Genomic DNA, 27,740 nt, shown 5'->3' with positions numbered 1-27,740 from the left:
GCTCCAGGAGTTGTCCTTTCTTGGCCTAAGCTGGTCAGCAGAATTCCATCCCTCCCAACAGAGGTTTGATTGAGAGTGAGTGATCCAGGCCTAACCCCATTGGGTTGCCTAAAATAGAGAAAAGATTGGACCTGGGAGATCAAATTTTCATTATGCGCGAATGTTTGCCCTGAAAAGCCTAAAAAGGCACATATGTTCCCCTTACTTGATCGCATTTAGTAGATTTTCTCATTTCAGGATCCTTTAAAAGACAAGAATTTAATTGTAGTGAATCCCAATTGTCATACTCTGAGAGAAATAGAGAGGTATATGTCATGGAGAAATGGCTTATTCTGTAAAAACTTGTGTCAATGGAGGGAGACAAGCTGTGCCTTGTAGGTGCCTGGGGCCTGTGGTTTGGCTGATCACGTGATACTACATAGTCTGGGCAGCGTCCAGTACTCTCTCCCATCTGGGACAAATCTGTCACACAACGCCAAGCACACAGTTGCATCCACTGTCATGGAATCAAATTCAAATAAAAGATGATCAGTTCCATGTACATAAATTAGGTAAGGAGACTGTGTGGATTAGGACCAAAAAGGAAAAATCTGTGGAGTTCTCTACATTCCCTTAGGAAGATTCATGACTCTTCTGATTCTATTTAGGGTGGAATTGCTGTTCCTAATTTATTACCTCCCAGGAAGAAACACGGAATCAACTGAATATTATTGATGCTAAAAGCTTGGGAATCCATGAGATATTAGGACTTCTGGCTTCATCAAATCAAAAGTGAACTCTGTTAGCATGCTTCATGGGGAAAGCTGGCTTTGCAGTTATAATGTTATTTTCAGTTCTTGATTATTCCCTGATTCTAAGAGCTGTGGCCTGTCTCCTTTCAGTTTTAGAAACAAAAAAGTAGAAGTATCAGTGCGGACCAAATATAGATGCTGGGTTTTTTTTGTTACTACTTAGAGAAGAGTGTGACAGAAGTTTCTCAAATGTAGGATTATTAAAAAACACTGGGATTTTTCAATGTGAAGACTCCATTGGAATTTCAGAAAAGATCAACTGCATGTGGTGGACTTGTACCTTGATTTAATTTTGCTTGTTTAAAGTATGGAGAAAAATCAATAAGTACAGTACTGTGCTAGGTTATGTTATAGACAAAGGAATAAGAATTTCAGGCCAAAACCTAGAAAGGTTTTGGAAGACTGACTGCATTTTCTTCACTCTACACATATATAGTGTTTAATACACTCTCATGGACTAACAATACTACTAAAAATAACAATAGAGGTAATAGACTAGTGAAAGATTCACATGTGTCTTGGCTGTTTCTTGGACTTAATCTCCAATTTGTTTCACTACTGTAATAATTTAAAATTTCCTGGGTGGGTTTATTTTTGGATGGTGAACAACGTGTATTTACAGACTTTTAAAAAGCTCCTAATGTAGAGACAATGCTATGTTGCTTATTGTAATGCCATTGTCTCAGCAGTGACATGATTATATTGGCTAAAATAAGAACTGTAGAAGCAAGAGCCCTCACACTGTGCTCATTGATGTCACTCGCTGAAGTTTAAAGAATGTTGACTGCTTTTGCCTTTGTGCTATTACCGTCCCCGATGCTGATGGCTACAGATTCACCACTAAGCACTTCAGTGCATGTATTTATTTATACATCCGGTTTTACGTTCCCAGCAACTAGCACAGGGTAATATGCTGTTGCTACATCTGTGTTGAGTGAAAAGATAAATCAAGAGGGAGGGGAGGAGGGAAGGGAAGGTGGAGCACAGGGGATTTTTAGGGCAGTGAAACTATTCTGAATCATACTATAATGGTAGATTAACTGTCACTCTCCATTTGTCAAAACCCATTGAATGTACAACACAAGGAGCGAACCCTAATGTAAACTACGGACTTTAGTTAATAATATCGTATCAACATCGGTTCATCAAATACACCACACTAATACAAGGGGTAGAGAATAGGGGGGACTGTGTATGAGGAAGCAGGGAAAAGAGGGCATATGGGAACTCTCTGGACTTTTCAATCAATTTTTTTTGTAAACCTAAAACTACTCTAAAAAACATAGTCTATTAATTTAAACAACAGCAATAAGAAGAGATAAATAAAAATAACTTAGATGAGATGTTCTTAGACCATGTGATTGTAAGCAACAGAAAACCAAATTTAACTAGCATGGGCACAAAGGTAAATGTGTTCGTTGGCTTACTCAAGCCACGGAAAAGCAGCAGGGCAAACTAGACCCAGGGACTTAAATGTGCTTTCTCATCTCTGTTACACTCTAGACTGACTTTCTGCACAATGCCCACCCTCCCTGCTTGCAACAGTGAGAAAGGGCTCTTTCTTACTTTAGTTGTTAGTAGAAAACTCCCTAGGGGTTGCTGATCAGCCTAGCTTGGAAATGTGAACACCTTTAGACCACTTATGGGGGTGGAGAGAGAGGCTCCAGTTAGAGTATGGTGTTTCCAAGGCTGGAAACAAGTAGGCATGTAGGATCTGATTGCAGTTATCCTGGCAAGAGATGTTGGTGGCTCCGAAAAGGGAGGTGGGAGGTGTGTGTGTGTGGCAGCGGCAGGGGGTGGGGGGGAGAGAGAGAGAGAGATAAAAAGAGGGAGGGAGAGGGAGAGTCAGATTCTGGAGATAGTCTGAGGATGCGCCTGTCACAATTTATTGAGGAGTTGGGTATAAGCTGTGAGAGGAAGAAGTGGGACAGGACTTCAAGGCTTTTGTCCTGACACCTCAAAAGATGGGCTGTGATCGTTCATTTTCTGTGTAACTTGGCTGGGCTGAGGGACAGACACCCTGTAGCTAGGAATATGTTCTTTCTGGGTGTCTCTGTGAGGGTGTTTCTGGAAGAGATTAGCATTTGAATCAGGAGACTGAGTAAAGCAGATCTGCTCTCACCAGCATGGGCAGGCATCACCCATCAGTAGACGGCCTGAAAAGAACAAAAGGAGGAGGAAGAATGAATTTCCTCTGTCTCTTCTTGGGCTGGGACATCCATCTTCTCCTGCCTGTGGACACTGGTGCGTCTGGTCCTCCGGCCTTTGGACCCTGGGACTTAACACCAGCGAGCTGTTCACGGTTCTCAGGCTTTTGACCTCAGACTGGGAGTTATACCAGCAGCTCCCTTGTTCTTCAGGCTTTAGCATTTGGACTGAATTATATTCCTGGCTTTCCTGGTTCTCTAGCTTGTAGATGGCGCATCATGGCATACATATCTCAGCCTCCATAATCATGTGAGCCAATTCTCACAGAGAATCTTCTACGTATGTATGTATCTATCTATCATCTATCTATTCATCTATCTATCCTATTGGTTCTGTTTCTCTGGAGAACCTTGACTAATAGATGAGCAGAGGAATATTACAGCAGCACAGGTTAGAAGGATATCAGGACCTTAGTTTCAGATATAGTAAGTCTATTAGTCCTCCAGTTGGAAATGTCAAATAAGCAGTTGTATGTAGACGAGCCTTTCCTCCAGGTATCCACCTGACACATTGTTTATTGATCCTAATTGTTTATTGTCCAACTCCTTCTTCTAGAACACAAGCTCCATGAGAGCAGGCATTTTGCCTGTTTTGTTCCCTGCTATATCCCCAATACCTAGAAGAACTCCTGGTGCATAGCAGATGCTCAGTAAAATTTACAGGAAAGATGAAGGAAGGAAGGAATGGGAGAGTTAAGTGTTCAATACAGCAAAGTTCGTTGAGAGTAGAGTACAGTTAGGAAGCATCTGTGTGAAAGTAAAACTGCTCACCTGGCTATTACTAGGCAGAGGTTTGCAATAGGTATTGTGTAACAAACGTTTCCTACATAGAACTATATACAAATGAAGAGACACCTGCAAGGCTTCTGTAAACTTTTATTTTATATTTATGGGCCACTGCCAGTGCAGGGCCTTGGCTTCTGGCTCATTTCTACAGATTTACTTGAAAAGATGTGATAAAGGTAGAAATTGGAAATATTCCTACTAGTCAACCACGGTCACTTACTGGTCCATAAACAAAATGCCCATGGAAGCCTGTGTGGTTATTCAGAAATCTATGACTTTTTGAACTTGTAAAATGCATTTTTAATATGCAAGAGACAAAGCATCTTTAAAAAAAGACATCTGTCTAAACAAAATGGTGTGAACCTATGGCTTACCTTATAGGGATATATCACTGCATGTGACACACCAGTGGGCTAATGGAATTTGACTGCTAACACGTAAAGGAGCCCTGCCATGGGATGGCTGGAACCTGATATCATTTTATACGTGACTGTGCTAAAATACAGCCCGAAGAACCGGCTGAGCTCATTTATCATCAGCAATCTTTCTGGCGAAGCCTGATAGAAACATCTGCCCACTTGTCAGTCTCATCACCACGCTGAGTTGGGAACTGGGACCATATAATACTTCAAATGTTAATGACTTTTGCTCCAGCACAGGAAAAAAATATAACCCCAAATACTGCTTTCTCCTAATGAACCAACCAACGAACCAAAACCCCATTGTCTACCCACGGCTCGTCCTTTTTCACGCTGCCTGCCACGTTCCATCTGTAATAGTAACACTGTCACAAGATTTACGAACACAGACAGATTAAAACTGACTGAGGCTGGTTGTCGAGAGGAACATCTACCTAGATTCCACGTAGAGTGTGTGCTTTGGCACAACTTCTGGGCATTAGTAGTAGATTACGTGAAGTCCATACAACCGTCCCACCACGTGCAAACACCACACCCACGAGTGCCTTCCATAGAGACAATCACAGAAAAATTGGCTAAAAGAACTGTATGGTTGTTTATATATATATATATGTTTATATACACACAGTAAAAGATTTTCTGCTGTACTCACAGTCTGTAAACATCGTGGAAAACGCCCAGCAGAAATCACTGTGGGCCTCTTGAAATGGTGACTATGTGAGGAGTTGGGGTGAGGGAGGTGTTTAGGTGCATACTGGAAATCCAGAGAACCTTAAGTTCATGGTGGCAATTATATTTCACTGACATGATAAACTCAGCTGGCCTCTTTGAAATTATGTTTCCTATATTCCTATGTGAAAAAGGGAATGACCAAAAAAGTCTTACTGCCAGTTAACATTTTAAAAGCAATCAAGAGACGATGAGGTGATTTGCATACATATATATGTATATATGTATGTACATTTGCATACATACACACACGTATACATGTTACATAAACCTCAATGAAAATTTCCAAATCTTCTAAAAATACTCAGTCCTTTTCTCCTGGCTGTGCTTTGGACTTCTGTGCATTGCACTGAAAGTCTTGGGCATAGTTAAATGACACATACATTTAAATTTTAGTATATGGTATTGATTTTACATAACATGCTTCCATTAAAAAAATTGGGCTCATGAAAAATAGAACTATTTCATTCAAGCATTATTTTTAAATTTAACATAAAAATATGCACAAGGTCTCCTGTAATGAAACACCATTAAAAAAGAAAATACAGATTCTTAAAAGTTGTTTGAATAGCAGCTATTAAACTGCCGTATGTGGATATCGGTCTGTGCTTTAAGATCTTGTAAGCTCTTGCAGCTTGAGAATTTATGTTTTAAAAATAAGCCAGTGACATGAGAAACATTAACCTAATTGCTCACCTGAAGTCCATTTTATGTCTTCTTCTTTTCTGGGGGCAAAATATGTGTAAATAAGCTCAAATCATCATTTGTATAGGCAACTATGCAGTTAAAAAATACTGGCACTGAAGGACATTTCAAATAAAGGAGACTTAAACCCATACCATGTTTGGCCAAAAAAACAAAATTACTTTAAAAAAATAGAAAACCTTGTTATAATTTGTAAGCTTTTCATGGTGACCAGTTCTTACGGAACATTCTACAGAACTGCCATGAAAGCTAGCCACGTACTCGAAAACTCTATTTTCATGCAAAGATAGTATATATCCTTCTGGTTTAACTGAACAATCTCCTTTCCCCCGCCAACTCCCACCATTTTTTAGGGCTGAATATAACATGCAGAATATGTAAATTAGATAAATCAAAGTAAGATTCGTTGAATTTGTGGGTATAAACCAGTCAACCCTTCAATGTTTTGGAAAACTTTTTTCCAGGGGGTGGTACTGAGTCATGGGAGAAGGATGGAAGAAGAGATTTCTGGAGATGCAGTTGTTGTGTTGATTTTTTTTTCTCCAATAGTATTTGAAGTATATTGATGAATGTTCCTTAAGATGTTTAGTTTATACTGTCCTTGTGGCTGCTCCTCTCTGTGTTATGGTTGTTTTGTTCATGGTTCTTCCATTGGATGCTTGTTCCATTCATGGGGACTGAGGTCATCAGACTCTTGGACTGGTAACAGCAGCAGCAGAGGCAAGACTGGGAGAAGGAATAGACTCGAATTAAGACGAGGCTACCAGGGCTTCCCTGGTGGCACAGTGGTTAAGAACATGCCTGCCAATGCAGGGCACATGGGTTCGAGCCCTGGTCTGGGAAGGTCCCACATGCCGTGGAGCAGCTAAGCCTGTGCGCCACAACTACTGAACCTATACACCTAGAGCCTGTGCTCTGCAACAAGAGAGGTCACTGCAATGAGAAGCCCGCGCACTGCAACGAAGAGCAGCTCCCGCTCACTGCAACTAGAGAAAGCCCACGCTCAGCAATGAAGACCCAACGCAGCCAAAAATAATTAAAAAAAAAACAAAAAAAACAGATGAGGCCAACAACCTGTTCCCTGCAGAACCTGGAGGCCTACCAACAAAGGGTGAATGTCTGTAGGCATTTGAGGACAGAGTGTGAGCCTTACTAGTAATGTAGGGTAGGGAGTTTGTAACCTCTAGGGAGAAGTTAAACAGTTTATTCTACTGCAAAGCAACAGATCCCTTGTTTCTTGTTTTAATTTATTCACCAAGTCAAAGAGGAAGGGAAGGCAGTGTTGGTGGAGGGAGAGTGTTCAATGATTTGGGGTGGGCATGAGTGGAAAGGGCTGGGAGGGTCCTGGCATTTCATTTTTTTAAGTGTTTTTAAAAATCATTATTATTTAAAAAAATATCTATTTATTTGGTTGTGCTGGGTCTTAGTTGCGGCACACAGGATCTTTCAGTTGCAGCATGTGGGAACTAGTTCCCCAAACAGGGGTTGAACCCAGGCCCGCTGCATTGGGAGTGTAGAGCCTTAGCCACTGGACCACCAGGGAAGTCTCCGGCCTGGCATTTCTTCAGTGTGTACCACCTACTTGGCTCTCTGCATTGGCCACCTCACCTGATGCTCTTAACAGCTTTTGGGGGTAGGTGCTATTTTCCTCATTTTATGAATGAGAAGAGGGAGGCTTAGAGAGGATAATAAGAGGCAGAACTGAACTTAGAACCCAGGACTCTCTCTATTGGGCTCTTCCGCCTGGGTATGCTGCCTTTTTATGAAGATCAGTCAAAACTGTGTTTAATGTCTGAGGGTTTGCACCTTGATTTTTTCCCTTCCCCTCTAGTTAATGTGTAAACTAGTTAGAAACTGATATTAACTCCAGATTACGTCATGTATCTGTTATGACCTGCATTTTAGTCAATCTTTCTTAGGGCAGAATCTTTCTTAGGGCATTTCATGACTTGTAAACGTGACCCGCTAGACTTCAAAAGTGTGGCAACAAGAACTTCCACACCAGGTTTCATCGATTTCTATGATTTTTTAAAAAATATTTGTCTGTTTCCTTCTAGATTATAAGTTCCACAAGGGCAGTCGCTTGTGTTTTTCCTCTCTTCTATCCCTAATAATAAGAAGCTCGTACTGAGCACTCTCTGTTGTCTCAAGCACTTAACATATATTAACCCACTGCATTCCACCTTATGAGATAGATACAGTGAGCATCTGATTTTACAGATGAGCAAACTGAGGAAGCAGGAGGGGTACCACTTGGAACTGATAAGACAGTTAGCCAGTGCAGAGCTGTGAAATCAAGATTGTTGGCTTCCAGATCCTGCACCCTTGAACTCTATGCTCCTCTTTCTAATACGTACCGTAAACTGAAGTTAAACATCCTGGCCAAAGATAACAGAATCCAGTTAGGATTAACTTTATGCTAAAATCATTCTAGGAACTGGAAAAATGACACCTCAATAGGAAGTGCTTGGAGCTTTGGGAGGACATGGGTTGGCTTAGCTATGGGGAACTTTGAAGAACGGAAGGAAATTGATTTCAAATTAAATTACATTAGTTCAGATTTCCAGATCCATAAACACCTACTTTCCTTGAAAAGGCTATTATTAAGTGTACTATTAAATAGCGTTTAGCAAGAGATTTCTTAACAATGAGTTTATGTTTTGTTGAGATCATGAATAAATTTTATCTATTCTGTTGGCCTAGAGCTCAAGTTGGAGTATTTCTTTTTAAAGCAGGACACTAAATTGGCATGTTATTAAGTTAGCTCTTTTTGCTTTAACCTCTGAATATGTTGTTGTCTGAATAGATATTGCTTTTCTGTTATGCTGACAACTTGACCCTCTTTCTGGGTAACAAAATGTGATTTTTCACTTCTCTACTGAAAAGTACAGCTAGTGAAAGTGATATTTACCACTGGAATGAACCATGCCTGTTGGTTACTTAATATACTCATTTGGTTGTTCTTAAAAAATGCTTGCAAAACATCTTACCTGGAAACAATTTTTAAATTTCTTGCTCACAAAATATAGAGCTATTGGGTTTATACATGAATTCATGGTTGCCAAGTTAATACCGATGTAATCCATGAGCAGCAAGAAACTAGAGCAAAAGAAAATAGAGGAGATAGATTAGAACATGTTTTCAAATCTGCTAACTAGCATTTATCTCTAGAATAAGCATTTTTCTTGCCCAGAAGCCATTTCTTATAGGTGGCAGTCAGAATTTTTTTTTTTTTAAGTCCTTGTTTTTTTTGTTGTTGTTGTTTTTTTCAGTACGCGGGCCTCCCACCGCCGTGGCCTCTCCTGCCGCGGAGAACAGGCCCCGGACGCGCAGGCCCAGCCACTCCGCGGCATGTGGGACCCTCCCGGACCGGGGCACGAACCCACGTCCCCTGCATCGGCAGGCGGACTCCCAACCACTGCGCCACCAGGGAAGCCCTTAAGTCCTTGTTTAAATGGTAATTTCAGTTCTGCAGAACATTTACACATATACCCAGCACTTGGTTAACCCAAACTATTTTATGCACAGCCCCAGGAGGGGAGCAGCAAAATTACTGATATGGCTTGCGCAAATTTTTGAGATCAGTTGTGGGCTATGTCAGCTAAAGAAAAACAATCAACTTTGCAGTTTTAATTTTCAGGGCTATTGAGAATGTAGAGTAGGTGGTTTTGTAAAAGTCTTATAAATATGAAATCAGAGAAACTCCAGTTTCCTCCTGAGTACAGAGGATCATACCTAAGTAATTCACATCGGTTCGTGTCCATTTCATCATACACGGTTTTCTTCAAAATACGGCTTAAATGAAGAGGGAACCAGCACAGAGCGAAAATTACGACCAAACAGAAAACTGTTTTTGCCACTTCTCGACGCTAAAGGAAAGTGAGAAAAAAAAAAAAAAAAAGACAATGCGTTTAGTGTTTCTCTACTAGAGGAAAGAGCTACACAAAAGGAAGTAGTAAATTGGGGAAGAGTAACTCGAAGAAATGCCAGAGCAGCCTGCCCCTCACCATGCCTCCACCTCTTCAAGATTTGGAGTCCAGGGAATTCCCTGGAGATCCAGTATTTAGGACTCTGTGCTTCCACTGCAGGGGGCACAGGTTCCATCCCTGGTCGGGGAACTAAGATCCTTCATGCAGCACAGTGTGGCCAGAAAAAAAAAACAAAAAGAAAAGAAAAAGAAAACATTTGGAGTCTAATTTCTAAGCAAGGAGCTGCTAGTGATTCTTTGGGGGCAGGTGCCAGGAAGGATGGTGGTCTCAGGCTGGTCAACAGGGCCAAGACAGAGGTTCGATGGTGGGCAGAGGTGGGGACTGGCTGGGGTTGAGCCAACACCGTGGCTGGGTCTGTGTGTGTGTGTATGTTGAATATGTGGGGTGAGGGTTAGTTAAAAGTCTCAATAGCAGTTAATTCACCAGCATTAATGACGGCATGGCAGTCAAGGTGACTGACCCTAGCATGATAAAAAATGGACAAATCTAGGGAATTCCCTGGTGGTCCAGTGGTTAGGATTGTGTACTTTCACTGCCGAGGGCTGGGTTCAATCCCTGGTTGGGGAACTAAGATCCCGCAAGCCGTGCAGCATGGGGGGGAAAAAAAAGACAAGTCTAAAAAGATATTTGGAAAGCAAAACAGGAGTAGGAAACAGAAAAGAAAAAGGAAGAACAACGTGTTTTCTCCATTTCTTGATCTTGGAGAAACCTGGCATTGGGATTTTTTTGCTTTTAAAATTCTTTCATTAATGACATGGACATGTAGTTTCCAAGGATATATTGTTTACAAATAGAGGGATGAGGGTAAAGGATTATCAGCAATGACGATTAGAAGAACTGGGACATGTTGACCCTGGCTTGACTCCAATGGCAGGTTTACATGCTTTGGGGTCTGCGTAGGATCAGCAAAACCATAGGTTAAGAATTATCTGCAACCAGTATTTGTGTGCATTGTACTTGAGTATTACAGGGCATGCGTTTGGAAGCCCCACTGGGAATGTAAAATGCAACTTGTCTGTAACTGGAATCACTTAATGTCAAAATAAAACTGATTGAAAACAGGGTTTGGAAGGGTAATGCTGGTTCAACCCGAAGCATATAGCGTTAAGTATGGGAAGCCTACAATAAACCCACATGATTAATAGAGCCATTTAAAAAGATTTCAGGGCAGTTGTCACAAATTGTGGCTCTAGTCCCAAGAACTGGGAGTTCTTTAATCTTTCAGAGTTAGCTGGCTAGTTAGCTGGGCTATGACTTCAGAGAATGTATAAGCTGAACGATGATTGAGAGAAATAAAGGATTCCTTTATTTATTAATCTACAGGAATGGGGGATCATTTTAAAGGGCCAATTTTGTATACACAGAAAGACAGTGTGCCCAGAAAAATAGAAAAGGAGGGTATTGGGGAGAGGTTACATCCCCTGTGCACATCCTCAAAGAGGATAACTTTTTAATATGTTTTTAATTGGTTAATCAATATCCATTCTTCTGTTTTCCTTACTATCAGTCAGATCCTTGCTTTTGTCATGGCAGCACGGGAGCCTGGCCTCCTCATCTGCATAGTTCTTACCAATTACATTAAGTAGAAATCGTAGTGTGGAGTTTCTGGAAAAGTTACTTAAAAGTGGGGGATAGGACTTCCCTCGTGGTCCAGTGATTAAGACTCTGCTCTTCCAGTGCATGGGACACGGATTCAATCCCTGGTGGGGGAACTAAGATCCCACATGCCGTGGGGCATGGCCAAAAAAAACGTGGGGTATACTCCTTTGGCGCACACACACTAATGTGATCGGTGTTCTTCCCTTTCTTGTGCCTGGATAGAAGATATAATGGTAGAGCTATAGCGGCTGTCTTCCAATAAAAATGGAAAGGTCAGTACACCAGCAGAACCCTGGCTTCTGAGTCCCTTGACCACTGAGCCAATGACATCTGAACTTCTTGCCATGGGAGAAAAATAAACCCCTACTTGGTCTCCTCCCTGTTATTTTGGGTTTTCTGCTACCAGCATCCAAACACAATCCCTAAGTGATAAAAGGTATCGTTGGTATAATGAAGAGAAATTTGAGAAAACCACACAAGAAGCAAGACCAAAAGCCATATTGGTTATTGGACAGGGTGGCAGGGTCTTTCACTCTGAGCTAGCTTCCCTGCCATCCCACTTGAAGGCCTTCCAGCCAGGCTTGCTCTCCTGCTGTTAGAACCTGCTCTAGCTTTGAGTGAGACACGAGGGAATATCTATTGCATGGGGACCAAGTCTTGGGTTCTGATCTCCATTTGGTTGAGTCAATCTCTTAAACACCTGTATAATAAGGGTAATGCCTGTCCAGCTTATTTCACAGGGTGTTTGGAGGAATCAAATACCAAAAGGACATGGAAATGCTCTTTAAAAACTTAAAAAAATGCTATGAAAATGTGAAGCAGCAGCATCTTATTACCGCTCCCAATCCCCATTCAATTATTTTTAGAGCAGTTGCCACTCATAGCTTAAATAGGCTCAATCGTGGTGCTTGTGCAAAATCAACATTTTAAAACACTGTTTTTCACAAATCTATTCTAATTAGTTATCTTCATTGCAGGAATGAGCCATAATAATTGCTTAATATGTTTCACATCTGGAGTACTTGAAACATTCATGCCTGGATGATGTCATACTAAAGTTTCTCAAGATAATTTTCCTGTTAAATTATAATAAAAGATAATAGCTACCATTTGTATAACATGTTAGATTTTATAAAGTATGTGTATGCACATTAATTCCTTGGATTCTCATAATAACACTGATTCATATATTATTATGTCCAATTTATAGATAGGGAGCTGACGCTCAAAAAGAAATCAGTCCTCTAGCTGAAAAGTGTTGCCAATGAAGAATGATGCTTGTTGTATGGTCATCATACAGGGAAGATTTCCAGGCTCCATCAACAACTCACATTAACTTTTGGTGTGTTTCATCATCCTTATATACTTGTCTGTTGAAACTGAAAACTTACCCATAGTCCTAGTTTTACTCTTTGAATTAATATATATCAACATTTTCTGACTAAACTATGAGTTGGGTTCTATTAGACACTGCACGTGCCTTAGGTCATCCCTTTGATGTATTATTATATACATTTCATTTAAAATTTTTAAGACTCAAAATTAAGTTGGTATTTGTACAGAAAAGTGCAGGTATTATTATATACATTTTCTGAAGAACTAGAGGTTCAGAGAGATCAAGCAATTTTCCCAGTGTCACAGAGCCAGCAAATATAAGCATCACAGTTTTATCTGTTCTGCTTCCTGCCTGGGAAGGATCAATAGCGTCCTAATGACACGTTCAGATTTCTTCTAGAACTTTGAGCCCTCCAAAATGTGGCTTCTTATGTACCCAATCCTGTTTCCTACCATGAGTCTTACCTTAGATATTGCTCTAATGAGGTCCATCTTTTTTTTCCAGTTCCCCAAATGCATGGTGCCCATGCTGTGTTCTACTAGACCCCTGTCCACCCACCTGAAATGCCCCCTGTCCTTTTCTTCTTCCCCATGGAACCCATTTATCCTCCATGAACAGTTCAATCCCCCTCATACAATTTCTCCATGATTTTACTCATATCCTCCTTGGCTTTCTATAGCAAAGGCTACTTTTTACCACAACTTGTGATTCTATTTTCCAATTATTTCATGTTTGTGTTTTATTTCCACAACAAGACTGCAAAGCCTGCCCGTGGAGAAAGTCATATACTTCTTTTTTTTGTCCTGGCACAGTTCCAACCCCAGTTCAATGTACTGCTAATCACAAACACGCATGTTTGATACACTCTAGGCAAAATAAATGAATAGTTTCTCTCTGTTTGGGCCCTGCCCGCAGGGCCACCATACAGACAAACAAGACAGTATTTTTTTTTTTTTTTTTCCTGTACGCGGGCCTCTCACTGTTGCGGCCTCTCCCGTTGTGGAGCACAGGCTCTGGACGCGCAGGCCCAGCGGCCATGGCTCACGGGCCCAGCCGCTCCACGGCACGTGGGATCCTCCCGGACCGGGGCACGAACCCGTGTCCCCTGCATCGGCAGGCGGACTCCCAACCACTGCACCACCAGGGAAGCCCTGACAGTATTTTTATTTTTAGGAAATCAGGCTAAATCTGCGAAATACAGTATTCATAGGCCTTTTGTTGTCAAGGACAAAACAGTCTTGGTCACATCTTCACGATCTTATTAGATTTACCTGTTTCAGATGTTCACTGAGGGCAATTCTCAGGCTGCCGTTCCTTCTGTTTAACATCTCACAAGTCATGAGGGTGTAGAAGATCGCAGTGCACACCAGGGGCATGCAGAAGTAGAACCCAAACAGCCACCAGTCCTTAACATCCTGGTAGAACTGGAAAGAGAAGAGAAGGGAGAGAGGAAGAGGAGCATTATAATGAAAACTAGCTGTACAGCACCTCTGGTGGCTTCAACATTTTCACGCTTGCAGATATGTTTGTATATTCATGCTCTCTGGTTGTGGTAATGGGCTTGGAGGTGGTAGTCAAAACAACTAAATTGGAAACTCCAGACATTATCTTGGCTTTATAATAGCACACAAAGAAATTGCATTAAAAATTGTCCTGACAAACAGCGCTATTCACCATAGCCAAGACACAGAAGCAACCTAAATGTCTATTGACAGATGAATATACAATGGAATATTGCTCAGCCATAAAAAGAATGAAATAATGCCATTTGCAGCAACAAGGATGGACCTAGAGATTATCATACTAAGTAAAGTAAGTCCGAAAGAGAAAGACAAATATCATATGATCTCACATGTGGAATCTAAAATATGATACAAATGAACTTATCTATGAAACAGAAACAGATTCACAGACATAGAGAACAGACTTGTGGTTATCAAGGGAGGGGAGGGAGGGATGGATTAGGAGTTTGGTATTAGCAGATGCAAACTATTATATATAGAATGGATAAGCAATAAGGTCCTACTGTATAGCACAGAGAACAATATTCAATATCCTGTGATCAAACATAATGGAAAAGAATATGAAAAAGAATGTATATATATGGATAACTGAATCACTTTGCTGTACAGCAGAAATTAACACAACATTGTAAATCGACTATACTTCAATAAAATAAATTAAAAAAATTATCCCAACAAAGATATTTTGAATAAACTGAAGTTGGTTTTAATTACACAGGGCAAGAGCCCTAATCAATAAAAAGAGCTCCCTTCCAAAGCTCATAAAACATGATTTTGAGACATACAGACTCTTATCTTTGTTGGTGATTCTCAACATTTTGCTAGTGCCTGGCTTACTTCTGACTATTGTGGTTCGAGTGTACTTAATGTGCCTATCTAGTCTGGAAACAGTGAGGGTTATGAATGGCTTATCTGTGGAGTTCCGGTTACTGGGAATTAACCCTTTGTCTGGTATGTCTGCTATGTGACCTCGCAGCCAGCCAGTTTGAGCCATCAATAACTCTGCCCTTTCTCGCTCTCTTTTAATACTTACCACCTGGAAACCATTGAGGCAGTGTAGCTTATCTGAAGGCACACTGAGCATTATCTTCCTGAGGACAGGATTTGTAAATACCAGGATGACTCAGTTTTATGAGTTCTTGAAAGAGAAAATATAATACCCAATAAAAATGGAAATTAGAAAATTACATCTAAATTCTTCGTCCCACTAAATTAATCACCAGCTTGGGAAGAAATGCTGTTCCTTTTCTTATGCTGTTTCTCCAGATTGTTTATTTACTAAGGATAATGCAGCCTCCTGTAATATCTCAGTTCCCACAGTAAAAAATAATCACACTGCTCTGTGAAAAACGGGAGAGTTTCTGAATATAGAAAGAGGCCCAGTGGGCTGCATTTATAACATGTCTATTAAAATATTCTTTAAATGGTTCCTGAGGAAAAGAAGTTCTGGTCAGGGGTTCTTAAATATTTTTATGCCATAGATTGCCTTCTGGTGTAGACTATAATTCTTTCTGAGAATAATACTTTTATGTGCATGAAATAAAATATGTAAGATTACAATGGAAACCAATTACATCCAAACACAGATATCAAAATATGAAAAAGAAAGTTCTGATGTAGTAATATATGTGTTTATTAACAAATTAAATCACAGATCTAATGGTGGTTCTATCAGAATGTAGAAGCAATGATGAATGTAAATGATATTTCGAGATTATACAACTGTTATGTGGTATGAAGTGTCTGTTATTTCTATTAGTGAAAAAATCATGGTACTGCTAAATACTACTGTGGTTTGTTGCCTACTTTCATATTAGAAGGAAATGATAAATTTCAGTTAGAAGTTAGTGAAAATAAACATGTAATTTCCTTTCCATTCAAGTTTACAAACCTCTGAATTCTAGCCTCAGGTTAAGTGCAGACTCCCAAAGGAGTTGGTTTATTCAAATCTGTTTATACAAGTATATTCCTATTCACATCACACTGTAGAAAGATTTTAGTACTGAACTTAAAAAAACAAACAAAAAATCAGAAGGACTCTCTCTTCATTTAAGTGCAACACAAACACTCCTTGGAGGACCCCCTTCCTTTGTACCCCCTTCTCCTGGGTGCATTGCTGGCTGGGTGTGACTGCCTAGAAGCAGCTGCGGAGGGCCTGGAAGCTGACCCTACCTGGAGGGGACTGGATGGAGTTCCCTGCCCCTTCCATGGTAGAGGCCTGTCGAGAATGGGGTCACACGTTTCTTTTGAACTGATGTCACCAGCAAGGGTATGGAGGGACCTCCCTCCAGTCTAGGTTAGAGCAAAGTTGAGGAGGAAAGAGTGGAAAAAGAGGGGGAATCACATTAGAGAAAGAGAACAGGAGGGGAAAGAGAATCCTAAAACTTTAGACTTGGAATGAAACCTTCAAAATCATCAGTTCAAACTCATACCCTATACTGCAACCCTCCGGGCGCCTGCCAGCCACAACGCTCCCGCCAGCCTGAAGGGCAGCTACTCTTAGCTTCACCTCTAGAAAGGATATGCATCCTTGTGAAGAAACCCATTTCATTTTGTCCAGCTGGAATGGTCAGTAAGTTCCTCTTTTTTTTTTTTTTTTGGCCACACTGCGCGGCTTGCGGGATCTTAGTTCCTTGACCAGGGATTGAACCCATGACTTCCATGAGTCCTAATCACTGGACCGCCAGGAAATTCCCAGTGAGTTCCTTCTTATGTTGAGCCTCTTCTCTCTAATGTTTTAGTCAGGGTTTTCTAGATTGCTCATTCACACTGCCCAAATTCTGATAGCCTCCTACTACTTTGTTTTTCACTGTGGAGGTTGACTTCATAAAAAAGTCAGTGGATCAGCAGAAGACTTTAATTTTAAGGTTGCTAGTTTGGCTGTGTTCATGAGCACTTTTAATTTTGAAACCAGAATTTCCAAGCAGGATAACTGGTCAACTGTAAAACCACTAATTGTGTGAATTTTCCATGGAAGGAAAACATACCTTAAGAGGTCTGTAAAGGATTAAATGTGGAATCTGAACTGCATGAAACTTACATCAAAGTACTCAGTTATGCTGATTTAAGAGAAATAGTTATTCTTGGTTTTCCTCCTCGTTCTACATGTGACTAGTTTTGCAGAGGAAATGTGCATTTTAAATGTGTTTCCTAATACTCTCAGTTATGTAATTAAGCTTTTCAGAAACATTAATGCAGTCAGGTGTATTAAGCAACAATTGAATTTGTTACACTAAAATGCTTTTTAAAAAAGTTCTGCAAATTTATATTATTTGGGGCTTCCCTGGTGGCACAGTGGTTAAGAATCCGCCTGCCAGTGCAGGGGACGCGGATTCAAGCCCTGGTGCAGGAAGATCCCACATGCCGCGGAGCAACTAAGCCTGTGAGCCACAACTACTGAGCCCGCATGCCACAACTACTGAAGCCCGCGCGCCTAGAGCCCATGCTCCGCAGCAAGAGAAGCCACTGCAATGAGAAGCCTGCGCACCACAACGAAGAGTAGCCCCTGCTCTCTGCACCTAGAGAAAGCCCGTGTGCAGCAATGAAGACCCAATGCAGCCAAAAATAAATATTTTTTAAAAAAGAGAAAAGAATCCAAATAAAATTTTAAAAAGTTATTTATATATTAGACAGAATCTGTACTAACATAAGCACACATGAGAATGACTTCCTACTTTGAATTAGTAAATCTGTCTTTAAAAACTGTGTGAGCAATGTGCATTTCCCCAAGTAACATCAAATAAGCATCAGCGTGTCTGTCAGATGGAAATTGTGCTGTACTCCTTATTATCAAAACAAATAGCACTGCATGCATACACATCAATCTCTCTTTCTTAGTAAATCGGTTTCAGAATTCTGAGTTGTTTGGTGCAGAGCAATAGTTGTGTCTACAGTTGTGCTATAATACAAGAGTGAAAACAAAATAGTTGTTTTATTCAAGAAGCTAAGCCCTGGTTTAACATCTGCTTTTCATGCAATTAAAGAATACTTGACTGAACTAACAGAGTAAACCACACTCGGCAGTGTAGAGATATCAACAAATCTTGGTGATGGTAAATGAAGACCTTCTCCCCTCCCCAGTTAATTTCCTTTAAACTTTTCATACCTCCATGAATTTTGACGTGGCATTGAGCATACAGGTTTTGTGCTGTTCACCCTTGTATTCAAAGGGCACCATGACGAAGCCGATTGCTTCGGGGATGGCCAGGATAAAAGAAAGGATCCAGATGGAGACAATCTCAATGGCTGTGACCAAGGGAATCCCAATTCCTTGAACACGACTCCAGGAGGCAACTGCTCTGTACCTAAAAAAAAGGGGGTGATGGTACCAAGTGGTTAGGAAATTTTAAGTTTATTTCAATTAAATGAAAATTATAAATGCTGGAAAGATCCTTCCTTTGGCCAGTGACCAACCATTAGCTTTTTAGGAATTTTCTGTGAGTCCTGGTGTGAAAAACAAGTGGGGCTATTAAAAGTTCTACCCATTTGGAGTTCAACTGGCTGGCAGGCCTGAGTCTGAGATCTTCACTTGGGGCCCATCGAAATCTCCTGAGAATTTAGGATGTGGCAGCAGAGTTGGGTGTGCTATGTTTATTAAGCTGGGGGGAAAATTGGATGATGGAAGGGGTAGTGAAAGCTGCTGGTACTTGTTATGGTAATGTCTTATTTCTGTTTCTATATTTAAAAAACTCGAAATATTATCTATGAAGTGGATCTAGATATCCTTAAGTGAATAGTGACCATAGATATTCCATTGTTTTCTCCCTTCCTCTACCCTCAAAATATGATCACAGTGGGCTTGTACCAGGTGGCTGTTTTAGTAAATAAATATTTCTAATAATTATATTTGAAAATGTCAAAGAATAACTATATCTCTCCCATATGGCCCTGGGTAGACTATATAAAACTGAGCTAAAGATAGCTTGGTTCCTAAACTTTAGGGTTTACAGTTTAATAGGAAAGAATGGTTCATACAGAAGCATAAGATATAAATATAACTGAACAATCATGCCAATCAAAGCACTAACTGGGGGACTTCCCTGGTGGCGCAGTGGTTAAGAATATGCCTGCCAATCCAGGGGATACCGGTTCGAGCCCTGGTCCGGGAGGATCCCACATGCCGCGGAGCGACTGAGCCCGTGCGCCACAACTACTGAGCCTGCGCTCTAGAGCCTGCGAGTCACAACTACTGAAGCCCGTGTGCCACAATTACTGAAGTCCATGCACCTAGAGCCCATGCTCTGCAACAGGAGAAGCCACCACAATGAGAAGCCCGCGCACCGCAAAGAAGAGTAGCCCCCGCTCACCGCAACTAGAGAAAGCTGGCGTGTAGCAACGAAGACCCAACGCAGCCAAAAATAAATAAATACATTAAAAAAAAAAGGCACTAACTGGCATTAAGAAATTGTGTTTGCCTTATATTTTACCTTAATATTTTATGATAATAATCACATTTACATGTTAAGTCTAAAGAAACTTTGGTTTCAGAAACTATGCTCTTTGACATGAGATGATGGTTTGGTGCTGCTTTCAGACTTACTATTAAGAAGGGACCTGTGGTACAATATTTTTGTGACTTCATTCTTGAAATTTTTGCTGCTGTTGTAATGGAAAGGAAACATTTTCTTTTAATAGCTTTCATTAGATAGTGCCAGAAAAAGGCTGTAAAACAGACCAAGGCGTTGAGACAGGTGCACGTGGGTTTGCAGGCCAGGCAGCTTAATGGGAAAGATTAGTTAGCAGCACCAAGGCAAGATACAAGCTACCCATAGGCACCAAAATGAGCCCCTATCATTTATAGTTAGAGTTCTGTCTCAGTACAACTAAAACGTACACCTGTGAAAACACAACTCCTAGGAATTATGCTACCTGTTCTTCACTGTAGATTAGAAACTATAGTTTTCGTATGCACGATGATGCCACGTGGCATATATACAGCACACTTTGCTGGAGAAATGTTTTGCAAAAGATTTTTAGGATAAATAAGATTGGTGTACAATAAGAATCTCTGAAAAAGTCCAGATTAGTTCAGAATGGAATAAAATACAGCTATGCAAACAGACCAAGAAAATCCTTTTACGATGTAGCCAACACTGCATTTGAAAATTTATGGTTATTGCCAGTGGGATGAAGACTGCTATATATTCTGCTTTCTATTTCTGTTTACTTTTCTTTGCTGCCTTATTAGACTGGCAGCCTGATGTCCAGTAAAAGCTAAAAGGAACGGAGACAGAATGTCTATATCCCAAGGCTGTCCATGAGTTATATCTGTTTCTTCTCCCCTCCTCTTATCAGGAAAGGTGATATAAATAAAACACTTTATCTCTTAAGCGAGAAAGCCAGATTTCTTAGGCAGGATTGGAGATAGAAGGTGGTTTAGTAAGAAAATGTGATCTACACGTTCTAATGATAAATATATTCACAGACCAGCTTCATTTTATAATGTGCCCATGAGTTCCCAGAATATGACATATCTATAATCCAGTGTGAATTCAACATTTAAAAATAAATAGAAGTAATTTTTAGTGCCTAGTTGAGCAAATGATTCATAATCAGTCTGCTCCTTCATTAACCCACATGACTGAGAATTAGAATATTTCCCATTTGTAATCACACTGATCTTAATAACATCTCCATGAGATGAGAAAACAACCATAAGAGTGATTAGAAACACTCACATGTGATGCTGGAGGTGCAGAAAGGTGTGGAAAATAAGAAATACTGGATGTTCCCAAAACGATTTCTATTTGGGTGATAATGACACAACATACACAATATGTTCTCCTTACTAGGTGTGATTATGAACAGCCTGCCAACAAAAACTATTCCGGAAATAATCCCTCCTCTTCAAAAGGCTTTCTTCACTTGGCTTTGACCACATTCTGCTAGTTTTCCTCCCGCTGATGGGATTGGCCACTCCATCTCATCTCCTTGGCTGGATCATGCCCATGCCTCAGATTCTTAGTGTTGAATTTCTCCTTAGTCCTCACACCTCTTTTCTTTTCTATCTACACCCTCTCTCTTTGTGATCTCATCTAGTCTCATGGCTTTAGTATCATTTAAACTCTCTATATGCTGATAATTCTCAAATTTATAACTCTAGCCTAGAGCCTCACCTCTAACTCTAGACTTGTATATCCACCTGCCTACTTGAGGTTTCCACTCGGATTATCTAATAGGCACTGAAACTCACCCAAACCAGACTCCTGGTCTTCTTCCTTGCCCCCTTCCTTGCCTTCTCTCTAGTCGTGACCATCTCAGGCCCAGAACTTTGAAGTTAGCCTTCCCTCCTCTTTTTCTCTTCCACCACACATCCAATTCTTTAGCAAACCTTGCAACCTCTTCCTTCAAAACGTATCCAGATGCAACCACTTCTCACCATCTCGCCAGTTACCACCTGCCTGGATTATTGTAATAGCTTCCTAACTGGTCTCCCTGTGTCCACTTCGCCCTCCTGCAGTTTGCCCTGAACACAGCAACCGGGGTGAGCCTGTTAAAATGTAAGCCAATCATGTCACCCCTCTGCTCAGATCCCCCAGTGGGCTCCCACCCCAGTGGGAATGCCTACAGGTGTCCTCAGAGCTGCCTCCTCACTTCCTTCAGATCTTTACGCAATGGTGTCTTTTCACCATTCAGGCCTTCCCTGAATACCCTATTTAAAACTGCCAGATTCCCCTCCAGATGTACCCTGTCCCACTCAGCCTGATTATTTTTCTCCATAGCACTTACTACTATGGGACCAATCAAATATGTTACTTATTTATTTTGTTTATGGTCTATGTCCGCCTCTCCCTTTTGAATATAAGCTCCATAGGGCAGACATCTTGCATGTTGGTCACAAGACCTACAACGATAGGTGCTGAATAAATATCTGTTGAATTAAGAATCTTTCTTTGTTCGTTTCCTTACCATGCATTTGTCTTTATTGGCCAAAGCCAATATACATTCCAAAGAGTTTCTTATTTTTCAAGCCAGCCCTGAATTAGGCAACAGATAAAGAGCTAATACTTTCAGAATCCTAGAACACAATAATTTAAAACCAAGCAGGACCTCTGGGCTGAAATTTCTCCCTTTGTGTTCTCTTTGGGAACCTGAGGAGGGGTGTGTCACCAAGTCCTCTGCCTGGTCTCCAGTGAATGTGGGGCGCCTGGGCCAGGGCTCTGGTCTGCCAAGTCCCAGGGGAGTCTTTTCCCATGACACCACCGTGAACTCTGTCATGTGACATGCCAAAATACAAGAATAAATTACATGTTTTGTTTATGTAAAGATGTTTGTTACTGTATGGGTCTATAAATAGATTTTTACATGTTTTCAAGGCTAGAGGCATTAAATGCATGTCTTTCAATCTTTAAGGTATGATCTGGGAAACTCATTAAACTGAAAATAAATATTATTGAATGTACTTTAAAACAGTGTAAAAGAAAACTTCAATTCAAAAGATCACTTCAGCAAAATCTATTTTCATTTCTTCTTATTCTTTGCCCATTTCTATTCTCATAAGTGTAGTTTGAATATAATTATATTATAATCTTGTCAGTTACAATTTTGTTTTTGGCTTTATTTGCTTTTCATGTTTCTACATAGGCATGGCATTTATTAATTTCAAGGCTACCCAGTATAACAAGATATTGATACAATTTACCTAAATCTTCCTCCTATGATCACATCATTTCTAGTGTTTCAAGGTTGTGAATAACATGCCTATAAATATGTTTGCACGTACAGATTTTTTTTTCTTTTTGAATGATTTTCCTGGGTTAATTATCTTGAGATTACTAAATCAAGGGAATGAAAAAGTAGCTTAAGTACCTTTAAAAAATGTTTCTCCTAAGTGCCTGTCAATGCTTGCCTTCATTAAAATTTATTTTTCTTCAGTTTTGCCAGTTCCATAAGGTAAAGTGGCACTTATATCTTTATGTCTGCATATCTTTTTATTTTATTTTATTTTGCGGTACGCGGGCCTCTCACTGTTGTGGCCTCTCCCGTTGCGGAGCACAGGCTCCGGACGCGCAGGCTCAGCGGCCATGGCTCACGGGCCCGGCCGCTCCGCGGCACGTGGGATCTTCCCAGACCGGGGCACGAACCCGTGTCCCCTGCATCGGCAGGCGGACTCTCAACCACTGCGCCACGAGGGAAGCCCTGCACATCTTTAATTGAGAAAACGTGACCCTTTGTAATGTTTGTTTATGATTCGTGTCTCCTATGTGTTAGGCAGACCAATTGCCATACAGAGGTTTGGGAGCAAAATGCCAGCAGGAAGAACTTTAAAGAGAAGCCAGGTGAAGTGGATTAAAAGATAGCTGCAGGAAGGAAACCATAAACAAGACGAAAAGACAACCCTCAGAATGGGAGAAACTATCTGCAGACGAAGCAACTGACAAAGGATTAATCTCCCAAATATACAAGCAGCTCATGCAGCTCAATATCAAAAAAACAAACAACCCAATCCAAAAGTGGGCAGAAGACCTAAATAGACATTTCTCCAAAGAAGACATACAGATTGCCAACAAACACATGAAAGGATGCTCAACATCGCTAATCATTAGAGAAATGGAAGTCAAAACTACAATGAGATATCATCTCACACCAGTCAGAATGGCCATCATCAAAAAATCTACAAACAATAGATGCTGGAGAGAGTGTGGAGTAAAGGGAACCCTCTTGCACTGTTGGTAGGAATGTAAATTGATACAGCCACTATGGAGAACAGTATGGAGGTTCCTTAACAAAGTAAAAATAGAACTACCATATGACCCAGCAACCCCACTACTGGGCATATACCCTGAGAAAACCATGATTCAAAAAGAGTCATGTACCACAGTGTTCATTGCAGCTCTATTTACAATAGCCAGGACATGGAAGCAACCTAAGTGTCCATCGACAGATGAATGGATAAAGAAGATGTGGCATATATATATACAATGGAATATTAGTCAGCCATAAAAAGAAACGAAATTGAGATATTTGTAGTGAGGTGGATGGACCTAGAGTCTGTCCTACAGAGTCAAGTAAGTCAGAAAGAGAAAAACAAATACCGTATGCTAACACATATATATGGAATCTAAGAAGAAAAAAAAAGGTCATGAAGAACCTAGGGGTAAGACGGGAATAAAGACGCAAACCTACTAGAGCATGGACTTGAGGATATGGGGAGGGGGAAGGGTAAGCTGGGACAAAGTGAGAGAGTGGCATGGACATATATACACTACCAAATGTAAAATAGATAGCTAGTAGGAAGCAGCTGCATAGCACAGGGAGATCAGCTCGGTGCTTTGTGTCCACCTAGGGGGGTGGGTTAGGGAGGGTAGGAGGGAGACGCTAGAGGGAGGAGATTTGGGGATATATGTATATGTATAGCTGATTCACTTTGTTATGCAGCAGCAACTAACACAACATTGTAAAGCAATTATACTTCAATAAAGATGTTAAAAAAAATAAAAGATAGCTGCAGAGAATGAAATAATGCCATTTGCAGCAACATGGATGGACCTAGAGATTACTAAGTGAAGTAAGTCAGAGAAAGACAAATATCATATGATATCATTTATATGTGGAATCTAAAAAAAATGATACAAATGAATTTATTTACAAAACAGAGACAGACTCACAGACATAGAAAACATATTTATGGTTATCAAAGGGGAAAGGGGGGGGAGGGGATAATTTAGGAGTTTGGGATTAGCAGATACAAACTACTATACATAAAGTATATAAACAACAAGGTCCTACTGTATAGCACAGGGAACTATATTCAATATTTTGTAATAACCTATAATGGAAAAGAATCTGAAAACGAATATATATTTATATATGTATAACTGAATCACCTTGCTCTACACCAGAAACTAACACAACATTATAAATCAACTATACTTCAACAAAAAAAAAAGAAAAATTAATAATAATAAAAAAGAAAGATAGCTGCAGATATTTGGACATTTCTTCAGTTGGGTCCTTCATCTGGGCTGGCCTGTGGCTCCTTTGACCAGCTGGGCACAGCTGGAACGATGCTTTGTCAGTTTCATGCCTGGCCTCTGAATGGAGCAGCAGGTTCCACCCTGGAGCCCTGAGCCCGCTGGAGGGGTGTTGGACAGCCCTGGACTTCATGGAGAGGGAGATGGGCTCCGCTGAGCTCAGGTGTCCAGCTGTTCTTGCCAAGGGGCCAGTCATGTGAGTCTTGGACCCATGAAGCAAGCTCAGTGGCCAGCTGAAATCCACCGTGAGACCGCAGTCGAAGTAACAAGGAGCGGAAGAACCGCCCAAATCCCTGACCCACAACATGGTCAGATAATAAGTAAATGGTGGTTGTTCTAAACCACTAAGTTTGGGGGTAGTTTGTTATCAAAGAAAAATGAGGTAGCAAGATTAACCAGTCACCTGATCTTGACAATAGAAATAAGATAAAAGAACGAATAACTGTGTGCGACAGGGAACAGACCCCCAAATGAGATCCCAAGTTGCCCTACACCCAGCGTGAAAGGAAAATCATAGCACCAGGAGAATAAGGAGAAACCAAGCCCGAGTCTAAGTAAAAATGAAGTTTTTTAGAAAATCACTTCCATGCTTTCTTGGGTTAGGATAAACCTTTGAGAAGATCATAGAGACCACTAAGCAATTACTTGAAATGAGGGATGAAGAACTGGCTTTGAGTTTGAGGCAAATCAAAGTGTGTTCGTAATGGATCCTTACAACTTTCCCAGGTATCTAATTACACATCATCTGGAGTAGTTGTTAAAAGAGTTATATCTTTTTTACAGCCTCTTTCCCTAGGCAACTTTTAAGTACAATCTGGAACTGTACCCAGACCTTTTTTACTGGTCTGACCCCCATCATTTTCTGCTTTAAACATGACTGTTAACCTTACAAGGAATAGCATTGAATTCCTCTTCCCAATCCCTGCCGCTTCTTTTCTTCCCCCTGAAACAAACTCAGAGTAACTTGTAAAGCTTGTCACTTATGGCGGGTAAGAATACCTATTTGCACTATTGGTAATGGCTGGTTATTCATGTTTTGTTGGGAAAAATTCATTCATTTTAGAAGTATACTGCTTTAGCATTAGACAAAACTATTTCACTGCTAAAGCTTGGATCGAGGTCAAAATTTGTTTCTAAATTTCCCCAGTCTTTTTCTGAAATTCCTGTTTTATCTTATTCTTAAGTAACTAATGATGTGAAATAAAAATAAATAATAGATTTGAGGAAGACTTAGTGAAAAGCTTTAATAAGACAAGTCCATAGTTGAAATGAACAATGGGAAGTCATCTGTTCTGGTACAAGGGATGCGCTTTCTCTGTCTTGTTTACCTTATTCAGATTAAAAGCCTGGAGTAAGGAAGCTAGACTTTTTCTTTGGTCCTAAAGTATTAGTATTCACTGAGCAATCAATGAAGTAATGGAGAAATTGTATAAAACTTGGATGAATAGTTATGTTCATTATTCTCCCTCAAAAACAACAACTCTGAAATGAGACATAATCATCATATTTAAAAAACAAAACCAAAAAAATCACGGGAACTCTTCCTGGGCCGTAATTTGATTCAGCTCATAGAATGAAAGCAGCGATTCCCAAGTTGCAAATTGATTCATAACAGGTTCCAATTTCCCTCTTTTTACTCCGTGCTTTGTTTTTGTTTTTTTAAATAAAGGCATTTTCTTATTTTTAGAAGAATATAATGCAACCGAATCAAGATTGAAAGCAAATTGTATCTTATCTTCAGAAGTCAAGTGTGAATGATTCATTCTCTAGTGTGAAAGCTTTTGAAATAGAAATGTCAAAATAGATTCCCTACATACCGGTCCCAAAGTTGAGAGTCAGTACCAAATGAAATGTAAAAATAATAAAGAAAGGACCCAGGGAACAAAGGACGGTGAGTTGATTACCCAGAAAAAACCTCCTGGATTCAGGCAGATTTTTGCGAAAGTGGATTTTTAAAACAGTTCTTCTCGTTGATCTAAAACTGAGGTTAAGTCTTAATGAAACAAATGCTTGACATTCTTTTTTCTTTCTTTCTTTTTTCAAACCAAGAACATTTCATGTGCTACATAACTGACAGCTTGTGATTGAACACTGAGTTAATTTTTCTCCATGCATGAGGTAGGGGAGGACATGGTGTGGGTGAGGTATTCCTACACCAGAAACAGGAATCTATGACCTAATCCCTCCATTTCCCCATCCCATCATCTCCCACCACCCCCTTCTCCCTGCCTAAAGGTAGGGTTTATACTGGGGACATTGAAGCTCAGGAAGATCATCCTCTGAGGTTCCCCCAAGGGAGAAAGAGGCAGCAGAACAAGGTGAGCTAGAGAAGGAATGGAAGATGTTGATGATTTAGCTGGCTGGGGAATCCAACTGAACACTTCCCTGTGCACTTCTTTCTCCCTGGTTCCCAGGTCATTGTCTTCACATCCATGGAAACTCCTAAAGAACAGCAGCCAGGCCTGATTCTTCATGTCTGTACCTCATACCCTTCTTGCCAAGTCTCTCTGTTGAACTATATTATGAATTATGCTTCTCAATCTAGGGATAATTCATGATACAGTATATCACTGAGGAATAAGTGCCCTAAAGTATTTTTTAATCAAGAAAAAAATTTATTAAATAGATTCATACGAACTACAAAAGGGACCACTATACCATGGCACATAACACTACTCAGAGC

At 40.4% G+C, this 27,740-nt stretch overlaps 1 protein-coding gene and 1 long non-coding RNA gene across 5 annotated transcripts in view; one reads left to right on the top strand and one right to left on the bottom strand.

Moving 5' to 3' along the window:
* The window catches only part of LOC113626070 (uncharacterized), a 119,844-nt gene that overhangs the window by 57,964 nt on the left and 34,140 nt on the right, over positions 1-27,740 (top strand). The window lies entirely within an intron of this gene.
* The window catches only part of EDNRA (endothelin receptor type A), a 62,815-nt gene continuing 38,931 nt past the window's right edge, over positions 3,857-27,740 (bottom strand). Inside the window, exons 4-8 of one of the 3 annotated variants that reach the window (XM_027117124.1) lie at positions 18,190-18,388; positions 13,833-13,985; positions 9,373-9,506; positions 8,628-8,736; positions 3,857-6,363 (exon numbers count right to left, since the gene is read on the bottom strand). In XM_027117124.1, coding sequence (XP_026972925.1) covers positions 6,223-6,363; positions 8,628-8,736; positions 9,373-9,506; positions 13,833-13,985; positions 18,190-18,388 — 736 coding nt within the window. In that variant the 3' untranslated portion in view covers positions 3,857-6,222. Of the gene's footprint in view, positions 6,364-8,627; positions 8,737-9,372; positions 9,507-13,832; positions 13,986-18,189; positions 18,389-27,740 lie in introns of those variants that run through there. The other 2 variants (XM_027117125.1, XR_003435009.1) reach the window with 2 other exon arrangements.

The sequence above is a fragment of the Aethalodelphis obliquidens genome, unplaced genomic scaffold, assembly GCF_003676395.1.
Source record: "Aethalodelphis obliquidens isolate GAN/ISIS:26980383/991018 unplaced genomic scaffold, ASM367639v1 scaffold17, whole genome shotgun sequence".
Taxonomy (NCBI): Eukaryota; Metazoa; Chordata; class Mammalia; order Artiodactyla; family Delphinidae; genus Aethalodelphis; species Aethalodelphis obliquidens.
The sequence above is the reverse complement of the archived record's forward strand: the minus strand, read 5'-3'. Positions and strand labels throughout refer to the sequence as shown.